At 51.3% G+C, this 10,466-nt stretch overlaps 1 protein-coding gene across 3 annotated transcripts in view; it reads left to right on the forward strand.

Moving 5' to 3' along the window:
* ARSG (arylsulfatase G) overlaps nt 1–10,466 on the forward strand; it is an 86,100-nt gene that overhangs the window by 62,394 nt on the left and 13,240 nt on the right. For all 3 annotated transcript variants that reach the window (XM_077780432.1, XM_077780434.1, XM_077780433.1), the window contains one exon: nt 6,823–6,931. In XM_077780432.1, coding sequence (XP_077636558.1) covers nt 6,823–6,931 — 109 coding nt within the window. The remainder of the gene's footprint in view (nt 1–6,822; nt 6,932–10,466) is intronic.

Genomic DNA, 10,466 nt, shown 5'->3' on the forward strand with positions numbered 1-10,466 from the left:
GCCCCTGACCCTCCCTTCCTCACCGCAGACCTATTTCCTACCCGGGACAGAACTCACACCTTGTTTGCCCCTAACTGACTGCTCCTCTGTCTGGAAAATCTTTTCTTGTTTTATTTGAAGAGCAGAACTGTTCCTTCCTCCCCCTTGGTGATGAGGAAACATGCTGTTGAATTTGGCATCCTCAGCCTCTAAGAGACCTTCGTTGCTTGTAATTCGATGCTATCAGGTGGTTGCGTAAGATTTCCCACTGGGAAGCCGCTGGCCTCCTGGGCCTTCTGTGCAGTTTGGGGCAGGGGGTGGGGTGGAGAAAGGTCAGGGGTGGGACTGGGTCAGAGAGNTGTGTCTCCTTCCGGGACATTGGCCACCTGACTTGGAATGTCCCCATCGCCATGCTCAAGGCCACCCCAGGCCAGCCAGAGTCCTCGGTCCAAACAGAGGCCCGTCTGCCCTGTGTTTCTAGAAAACTAGTATGCTCCGGGTATCCTTGGCAAGGACAGGTATTTATATTTAGAAACGAAGCCTGCTTCTTTAGAAGGTTATAGAACGCACACTCCTCAGGCCTGGCGTGTTCTACCCGAGTCACAGATACAAATGCCAGGCGGGTAATCGAAGCAAACAAATGGTTGTTTTGGTTAAGTCACGGGCAGCGGTAGGGAGTCTGTAAACTGGAGAGGGGGCCTGTCTAATGACATTCAACATCAGTTCAGAAAATACTGTTCATGCCAAACCTCACTGTCAGAGGGCTGAATTCAGTGTGTGAGTTGCCAGGTTGCAACTTCTGCTATTTCCTATCCGTAGGTTGTCTTGGTTTGTTTGTTTTTGTTTTTTTGAGGTTTTTTTGGTTGCATTGGGTGGGCACTTCCGGCAGTCACGACACCAAAGGACTTTGTTCAGAACTTTACATACATTATCTTCTGTAACTCTTCCCATCACTGCAGGAGAGAATTACAATCATTTTTCCCCTTTGTGGCTGAGGAGACAGAGTCTGAGGGAGGGTAAGAATTCTGCCCAAGGCGCGCCTGGGTGGCGCATTCGACTGAGTGTCCGACTCTTGATTTCTGCTCAGGTCACAATCTCACAGTTCATGGGTTCGAGCCCCACATTGGGCTCTGCACTGACGGCATCGAACCTGCTTGGGATTCTCTCTTCCTCTCTCTCTGCCCCTCCCCTGCTCACTCATGCATGTGCACAATCTCTCAAAAATAAACATTAAAAAAGAAAGAAAGAAAGGGAGCCTCGGTGGCTGAGTTAAGTGTCTGACTTTGGCTCAGGTCATGATCTCATAGCTCATGTTCGAGCCCCGCATTGGGCTCTGTGCCGACAGAACCTGGAGCCTGCTTCACATTCTGTGTCTCCCTCTCTCTCTGCCCCTCCAAGAATTGTACCCAAGGCCACATATAGAGAAGGAAATGGCGCTGGATGTAGGACAACATCTGTCTGACTCCAAAGACCTGGCCCTATGTACCTTGCTAATATTTCTCAAACTCTGGTCCTCAGACCATTGGCATCAGAATCAACTAGAGTGAGAGGCCAGCCCTAGACTTAGTAAGAATCTCTGTTCTTCTGGTGGTTCTGCTGTGCTCAGAAGTTTGCAAACCTCCTCATCCGCGAGGCTGCCCTTCCGACTCGGTGAGGCCCGGCTGCGGGTCCTTTCTGGGAAAGTTCTCTGTCCCCGAGCGTGCCTGCCCTGTCCCATACCTCACAGGAGATGCCGCTTCACTTCCGCAGCTAGGGAAGCACGAGTAAGCAAATTCATGAATCATGGTTCTGTTTATATTTTGGTTGCCGAGGCTAAATATTTATTGCTTTAAGTAAGAGGTTCGGCCTTAATTAGAGTCATAACTAACCACAAGTGCACTAAAATGTGTTCTCATGACCATAAGACATGCATTTCTCAACAGAAAGCCAAACGTAACAAACACTTGTAATGTGCCATTGCCACTGATCAAAGTATGAAGGTTTATCTAAACCGACAAATAGCTTTCGAAACAAAAAAAAAAGTGCATGGAAGTTCAATTTATGGACTTATTATTCTTACTTACTGTAACTAACAGGTGTGCATTTACGATCCTCTGGCATCAAGGTAGAAAGGTGTGGGCAATATAAAACTTACGCTTAAAAAGCGTATAAAGCACATTTAATTTTGAAGTGCATTGTGCCCACTTCCTGATTTGGCCCCTTGCCCATCTTGCCCTTGTCCTTGGGGGGTGCCCTCCACATTATGTCACCAGGAGAACTTTAGAAGATACTGATGTCCAGGCCCCATCCCAGGCCAATTAAGTCATAGTTTCTGGGAAAGGAACCTTGGCCAGGGCATTGTTTAAAAACTCCCCTTGTGATATAGGAGTGGTGATGCATAGGGGCACATGGACCCCAATGTTCACAGCAGCAGTCTCAACAATAGCCAAACCATGGAAAGAGCCTAAGTGTCCATCAACTGACGAATGGATCAAGAAGATGTGGTTTATCTATACCATGGAATACTACATGGCAATGAGAAAGAATGAAATCTGGCCATGTGTAGCAACATGGATGGACCTTGAGGGTGTTATGCTGAGCGAAATAAGTCAGGCAGAGAAGGACAGATACCATATGTTTGCATGTATAGGAGGATTAGGAGGAACTTAACGGAGGACCATGGGGGAGAAGAAGGGGGGAAATAGTGGGGGAGAAGGAGAGAGGCAAACCATGAGAGACTCTTGAATGCTGACAAAAACTGAGGACTGATGGATGTGGGGGGAGGGGGATGGGCACGGCGGAGGGCACTTGTGGGGATGAGCACTGGGTGTTATATGGAAACCAATTTAACAATAAACTATATGTAAAAAAAAAAAAAGAAAAAACAAAACAAGAAAAAAATCTCCCCTTGTGATCCTAATATGCATCCAGGGATGAGTGGGGGCGATTGTCCTAGAAGGTTTAATGGATCAGGGGCTGGCTATGTAGTTAGACCTGGATTCAAATCCTGGTTCTGGCATTTGCTGGCTGTGTGACCTTTGGCCTCTCCGAGCTTTGGTTTCTTCGTTTGAAAAATGGGGATGATAGTGCCTGGCCTGCAAAGTTGTCATGAGGATTAAGTGAGATAATGCAGGGAAGCCGTTAGCCTTATGTTTGGGAGTACTTTAACTTGCTGCTTAGGGAGGGCTCAGTAAATAGGAAATGTTATTGTTACTGTAATTATTACGTTTAACTCGAGTGAGTTTCCATGCGTGGGAGCAGGGATCACTGAAGAGAACCAGGGGACCAGGGCCAGCTGTCCTGGAGCTCAGCCTTAGCTCGTGCACATAAACCCGTGTTAGACGTTTCTCAGACTCAGACTCCACCATTCTGGGGACCCACGGAGGATGCTAGTGGAATATTTTTTAACTTTGTTCCCCTAGCAGTGCCAACAAGATGCTGGCATTTGGGGCCAGACAATTCCACGCTCAAGGGGGATTTAAGAGAAAGAAATGTTTTAAATGTTTATTTATTTTTGAGAGAGAAAGAGAGAGCACGAGCAGGGGAGGAGCAGAGAGAGAGGAAGACAGAGGATCCAAAGTGGGCTCTGCAGCGTCAGCAGAGAGCCCGATGGTTAAGCCACCAGGGCGGCTTAGTCGGTTAAGCGTCCAACTTCGGCTCAGGTCATGATCTCACGGTCTTTTGGGTTCGAGTCCCGCGTGGGGCTCTGTGCTGACAGCTCAGAGCCTGGAGCCTGCTTCGGATTCTGTGTCCCCCAATCTCTCTGCCCTTCCCCCACTACACTCTGTGTCTCTCCATCTCTCAAAAATAAATAAACGTTAAAAATTTTTTAAAAAATTTTAATTGAAGTACAATGAACATACAGGGTTATCTTAGCTTCAGGTGTACAATGTAATGATTCGACAAGGCGGGGGTATATATTTTATAATTGCTAACCCACGCTCTGGACTCGTTTAAGATACATTCTGCTAGAGTAGGAAGTCTGTGGGCCTGGCTGGAATATGTAATTGTGTCTTTCTGGTTGAGCCAGAAGCCGTGGGACAGCCAGCCTTGGCGGGCCGGTCTTGAGGACACAGAGTGGGGGCCGCTCCTCAAGTGGCCGTACAGACGGGCTCTCTAAGCCATCCTCCTCTGAACCCCTGAGTCTTCACCTGGGGACTGTCCACTCCGTTGACACACACTGGTTGTCACTGGCTGGGTTTCTCCTGTGTCCTCCAGCTCTGAACCCTCTGCCGAAATAAGACAAACATATTGAAACATTTTTTTCTCTGAAAAACGAATTGGGAAAACGACTGCCTGAGAAAGAGCAACGGAAACAGGCGGTGGCCGGCAAGCAGAGCCCCAGGTGGTGAAGATCAATTAGCAAATGTATTAATTAGGAGCCAGTGTATTCTTCTGGAAACCCACTGGGGGCGGAGACCAAACCCTGGTGCCCATCCCGCCGCAGGGCAGGCGCTGTGCGCCCCGCTTTCCTGGTTGACCTGCACGATTCTGGGCTTCTTTCTTCGAACTGGATGCTTCGCTTTTCCTTAGCATCTGGCCTCAAAGGCTAAGCGAGTCTGGTGGAATTTTGTGCAGCGTGGATATGCAGGGAAGCAGACTCTACGTTTCACCCGCTGATCCCCCCAACTTCCATGCAAATGGGTGGAATTATCTGCAGAGTCCTAGCACGTGCAGTCGGGGGTGGGGATGGGGGACGCCTCCGCCCCGCTCTTTGGCCTTGAACTGCCGCTTGAGTTATGCATCCCAGAGCCACGTGGGAGTGCGTCTCAGGCTTTTGTTGCCAATTGCGGATCCTCTGATCTGTGTGCGTGAAAACTTGAGAGTGGGCTGTGTACGTGTTTGCGGGAGAGGAGGTCCCAGATGGGAAGAATGCATCTGAGACCCCTCGGGGCAGGTCAGAGAGCTTCCCATCAGCCCACCGACCTCCGCTCGGTATTCGAGAGCCCCACACCCCTGAACATAAACAGTCCATAGACGTGCGTTGTTTTGTGTTTTGTTTCTTACTTCAACACTTGGGGGACTCCGAAGCCGGTTGTGAGAAAATCCCAGGAATGCAGAGCATTTCCGGTGTGGTGTGCTGGGCCAGGGACATCAAAGGCTCTGTTTGCGGCAGAGCCTCAGTCTGGTAGCCCCCTCCGCCCATCAGCCCCGCTCGCACATTCACGCCAGCCAAACATGAGGAGGGTTGCATGACCGCGGTATGCGTGAGCCACATACGGCGTCTGCCTTGGAAGGGGCTCTCTACACGCTAACTTGGTGGAATCGTTGGCTCGCTGGGATGAGGGTGGGGTGTGTGTGGGAGTGGTGGGGATGGTCATGGATAATTCAATGCTCCATGCATTCAGGATGTTTCCATAAAACATGACCTCATCTCTTCCAGCCCGCTGGTCATCATTCTACTTACTGGTGGTCACTTTTGACTTCGTGGTAACGCACATAATTCCTTGAATTACCAAAGTGGAAATTCATAGATTGCACAGGGATTGTTCTTACCCCACCCGTCCCCCTGTCCGCCCCCCAAGAGGCAAGAGGTCAGAGCTATTACTAATGCTGTCTCCACAGCAAGAGAATGACTCATTAACTCAAGGAAAAACAAGGCAAACCAAAACACAACAATAAAAATCCTTTGCCAGGTCGGTTGTTGGGCGTCGAGCAGATCAAATAGCTGGGAGAGTTTCTGCCTTTCTCTCTTTCCAAATAATTGTCTTATTTTTTAAAAGGTTTATTTATTTTGAGAGAGAGAATGAGCAGGGTAGAGGGGCAGAGGAAGAGAGAGTGAGAGAGCGAGAGTGAGAGAGAGCAAGAGCGAGCGCGCATGCATGCGCACGCAAGAGAAAGAGAGAGAGAGAGAGAGAGAGAGAGAATTCCAAGCAGGCTCCACACTCAGTGTGACTCATGTGGGGCTCCATCCCACAAACCGTGAGATCACGACCTGAGCCGAAACCAAGAGTCAGACACTTAACCGACTGAGCCACCCGGGCACCCCGAATGATTGTGTTTTTAAATCCTAAACAGTTACATTATGATCAGTAGGAAGACAAAGTCATTTTTATTGAACCTGTTTGTTAAACACCTCCTATGTCTTCAGTGCACAAGACTGACGGGGTCTCATGGAGTGGAAATACACGCTCAGCGAGTCAGTGCACAGACCAGACAGCCTGGAAACATTAAAAGTGTTGTGAAGGGGCTCCTGGGTGGCTCAGTCGGTTACGCTTCCGACTTTGGCTCAGGTCACGATCTCACGGTTTGTGGGATGGAGCCCGGCGTCAGGCTCTGTGCTGTCGGTGGGGAGCCTGCTTGGGATTCTCTGTCCCCCTCTCTCTGTCTCTTCCTCACTTATGCACATGTGCTCTTTCTCTCTCTCTCAAAAATAAATAAACGTTAAAAAGATAGAAGCATGATGAAGAAAATGAAGCAACGTGGCTCCGCAGAAAGTGACAGAAGCAACTATTTACGTATGTTGAATCTGGTAAAATAAAATCAGGGAATGCAAAGTGTTGGCTAGAGGAATAACAATAGCTGGTTATAAAGGAAGTCATTCCTGGGCGCTTGGGTGGCTCAGTAGGTTGAGCGTCAGACTCTCGTTTTCAGCTCAGGTCATGACCTCACGGTTCGTGGGATGGAGCCCCTCATCGGGCTCTGCGCTGTCGGTGGGGAGCCTGCTTGAGATTCTCTCTCTCCCTCTCTCTCTCTGCCTCTCCCCTGCTCACTGTCTCTCTCAAAAATAAATAAACTTAAAAAATAAGTAAATTACAAACAAGAAAAAAGAAGTCATACCTTTGCTGGAGTGATCAGAATCTCCCAGTGCTTTTGGAACAGGACCTTGGTCACAGAAAACCAACTCCCTGCCTCGTCTCACAGGGGGAAGCGCAGCCAAGCAGACGACCTGGGAAGGTGGGCACCGCGTCCCCGCCCTGGCTTACTGGCCTGGCACAGTCCCCGCCAATGTCACCAGCACTGCCTTGTTAAGGTATGAGACGCCAGCTGCCTTGAAATGTTGGGATTTGTAGCAAGAACATCACGGACCGAGGCTTTGGAGGAGAGGGGTCCTGTTGGCCACCTGCCCTGGCCAGGTATCCCCAGATGCTTCCAAAAGCTCTGACCGTAGCCACATGGATCCCCTGCAGGCAACCCCACCTGCTTAGGTTGGGCCAACAGTGGCTGTCTGCAAGCCGTCCCCTGGGCATGGTGTTGGCTTCAAGAGGTGGCTGGGTGGGTTCCGCGGCCTTTGAGTCATGGCCGGTGTCTGCTGACGCCACACTGGCAGAGAGGTCAGCATCAGCATGCCCCCTTTTTGGCGTGGGGCCAGCAGATGGGGGGGAGTAGACTGCTTAAGTCATAATTCTTCCATCCTTGAGGGTAGGGCAAGTGTCCTCAGGGTGACTGGGTGAAGCCAGCATATCACCAGCAATAAAGGCATCTGGATGTCCGCTTACCCTGTAGGGGAGGGAGAAAGAGCTCTCCCCCCCCCCGCCTTCCCCGCATGGCTGGCACGGAAAGAATGAACCTTTAGGTGAGGACATTCCTACCCCCGACAATGACGCTTCTACAATGAGGTGAGTCACCGGGTGCTTCCCTTATTAGAAGGATGACTGTAAGTGTGCGAAGATCCCACCTTCGCTCTTAGCTCCCTGTTGAGGCGGATCCGGGAGACCCCTGCCTGGGCACAGTATGAGGCTGTGTGCCTTTCTGAGAGCGATTCCACGCAGCTTAGGTAACCAAGACCCACAATAGGAGTGTGTCACTCATTCGGTTGGGGACTTCCTCTCTGTGGTTCTGTATTCACGGACATGGGGGAGGGGCTGGGTGCTGCTCGTGGGCTCCGAGCTTTGGGTCTGGTTAGAGACTAATTTACTCGTTCCGTAGGTTGTGGCCTAAAGAACACAGCCTCTCAGGGGGGAAACAAGCTTCCTGGGCTCCTCCCAGCACCCCAGACCTGGTTGGGGGCAGGGACAGACACGAAGGCCAGGGCGAAGGGGGGGTTAACGGCTCCGTCGGCCAGGGCGGGTGGCTAGGCACTCTCCCTGGCAGCCTGCAGGCCCCCCAAGGCCCTACGTCAGCCCTGTCCGGTCAGGGGGTGCCGGCAGGTGTGAACAAGAGCAAGCGCCGGAGTCTGTGATGTCAGGCTGGCCGGGAAGAGGGCCAGACGGACCGCTTTTTATGGGGCTGACTTGGTGCAGTCAGGCCAAGTGTTCACAGGCTGGGCTGCACATGCACGGAGAACTCGGCAAGCCCTCCAGTTCCATCACTGAGCACCAAGCACACGCTCCTCGTTTGAGAAGGGTGCTTGCGTCTGTGGCCAACTCCAGCCGTGATAACCCAGCACCGCGGCCGGCGATGGCTTAAGGCCCCAGGGGAGACCAGGGACTCAGGGAATCGTTCGGTCACAGAAGAAAGTGAGTCTTGGTCCAAGATAACATTTGCCCAAGAGCCCCTGGAGTTCTGCCAGGACCACACTGACCCATCACGTCAGCCCTTCGGAGGGTATTTTTTAGCGTTAAAGTAGTCCCAGTTGAGGCAGGAAAGTTCATCTCCATAGAATTCACCCTCTTGCTGCTTCCTGACATAAATCCACGTAAAGCTGACTTGCATGGGGCATCCTTACTGCCGGGACAGGCCACCAGGCGTCCGCTGCTGTTGTCCATGACTCCTTCAAGGTCGGCTCTCAGGAGAAGAGGCTTCGGATCCATTTTCAAGAAACTGATAATACTTCATGTCCTTCGGAACCCAGCCAGGCACTCCCTCCTCCCCCAGAGCGCTTATCCCCAGTTCTAGTATTTTATTCCTTGAAGGGATGTAGATCTCCTTCCAGAACAGAGATAAGTCCCCTAAGCCATAAAGACCAGAATACTTTACACCTCGATTCTGGTGGCCCTGAGGAATTATGGGGAGAGAGCGGACAGGCTGGTAGAAGTCCTCACATGAATACAGAAAAGTGAAAAATGTGTTGGGAGAGGGTGGTGAGGGAGGAGGGGTCCACATTAATTCCATTCGGTTCCCATTTAGAAGTAATCGCTGTTCATTTTCCAGTGTGCATCCGTATAACGTAATGAGGTCAAAGAAAGGTCTCGTGCGTGTCCTGACCCCGAAGCCCAGTGACACAATTACAGAGTGAGGGGAATTCATTTATCCCACAAATATTTATTGTTGTGTCCAGCTGCGGGTCAAGCATTGCTCTAGGGACTAGGGAGGGCGTGGTGAGCCAATCAGACAGAAAGTTCCTGATGGTTAGGAGCTCACTTAGGAGGCCGGGGCTCTGGCGGCACGTGTTGCCAGGGCCTGGTGGTTTGAACCTCAGCCTCTAACGTGAGATAGCTCAATGTTGGCACTGTCGACATTCCGGGCAGCGTCACTGTCTGCTGCGGGACCTGCCCTGTACATTGTAGGATGTTGAGTGGCATCCCTGGCCTCTACCCACTAAATGCTAATGGCACCTTCACCCCAACCAGTGGCAACCGAAATCTCTCCAGACAGGATCAGATGTGCCCTGAGGGGACACACTCATGCTGGTTGAGAGCCTTGGCTTTTTTTTTTTTTTATCCTTCTTTAAGATTTCTTTATTTTTGAGAGATAGAGCAAGACAGAGCGTGAACAGGGGAGGGGTAGAGACAGAGAGGGAGACACAGAATCCGAAGCAGGCTCCAGGCTCTTTGCTGTCAGAACAGAGCCTGATGTGGGGCTTGAACCCACGAACTGTGAGACAAGACCTGGGCCGAAGTCAGACTCAGACACTGACTGAGCCACCCAGGCACCCCTGAGAACCACAGCTTTGATGTGATTTCTCACAGAGAAATATGCAAAGACGTGGGAAATATACGTTCCTGTATACAAAGACGTGAAGGTTGCGCTCTGCATCTCTGAGCTGGGAGATCATGGTCTCTGTTCAGAGTAGAGAACCCCTCGGTGATGACTGAGGCAGCACAAGGTGGACAGATCTCATTCGGAAAAACAAGCTAAAGGTTCTGTTTAGCCAGGAGAGCAGACAGTCCCCTGGGGCGCCTGGTGGCTGCCTTCAGATGCCTGAAATGCAGCCGGTTGTGTGGAAGCGTGATTCCCCTGCATCTGTACTGTCTGGAGGTGCACGTCTCAGAAGTGGAAGTTACGAAGGCCACGTTCACATCAGTGTCCTGTGGTTAGATGTCGCCGCAAGGCCAAGGTCTAACTGCACATCTCCTTTCAAAGTCTCCCACTCTTTCCTGCATCTGGCAGTGGGCAGTGCAGGGGGAGACGGGGAGGGGTCTCACACGCATCCCCCCACCCCCAGCTCCCAGCTATGCTCTGCTGTGTAACGGATGTGCATACTTCGTGTTGGGGTCTCCGGCCGCTCTGGGAGCCCAGTGTCCCCCCAAAACAGAAAACAGTGCCGTTGGGTTCTGCTGTTGGCCTCTAAGAGGGACCTGAGCCGGGGGTCTGCAGCCCTTTAACCCTTCACAGAGGGGCTTCGGCCAGGAAGGGGTGGGTACAGAGTTTTCCCGGGGGTCACGAGAGGGAATTATAATAGGAAG

This window comes from Crocuta crocuta, unplaced genomic scaffold, assembly GCF_008692635.1.
Source record: "Crocuta crocuta isolate KB4526 unplaced genomic scaffold, BGI_CrCroc_1.0 scaffold288, whole genome shotgun sequence".
Lineage (NCBI taxonomy): Eukaryota > Metazoa > Chordata > Mammalia > Carnivora > Hyaenidae > Crocuta > Crocuta crocuta.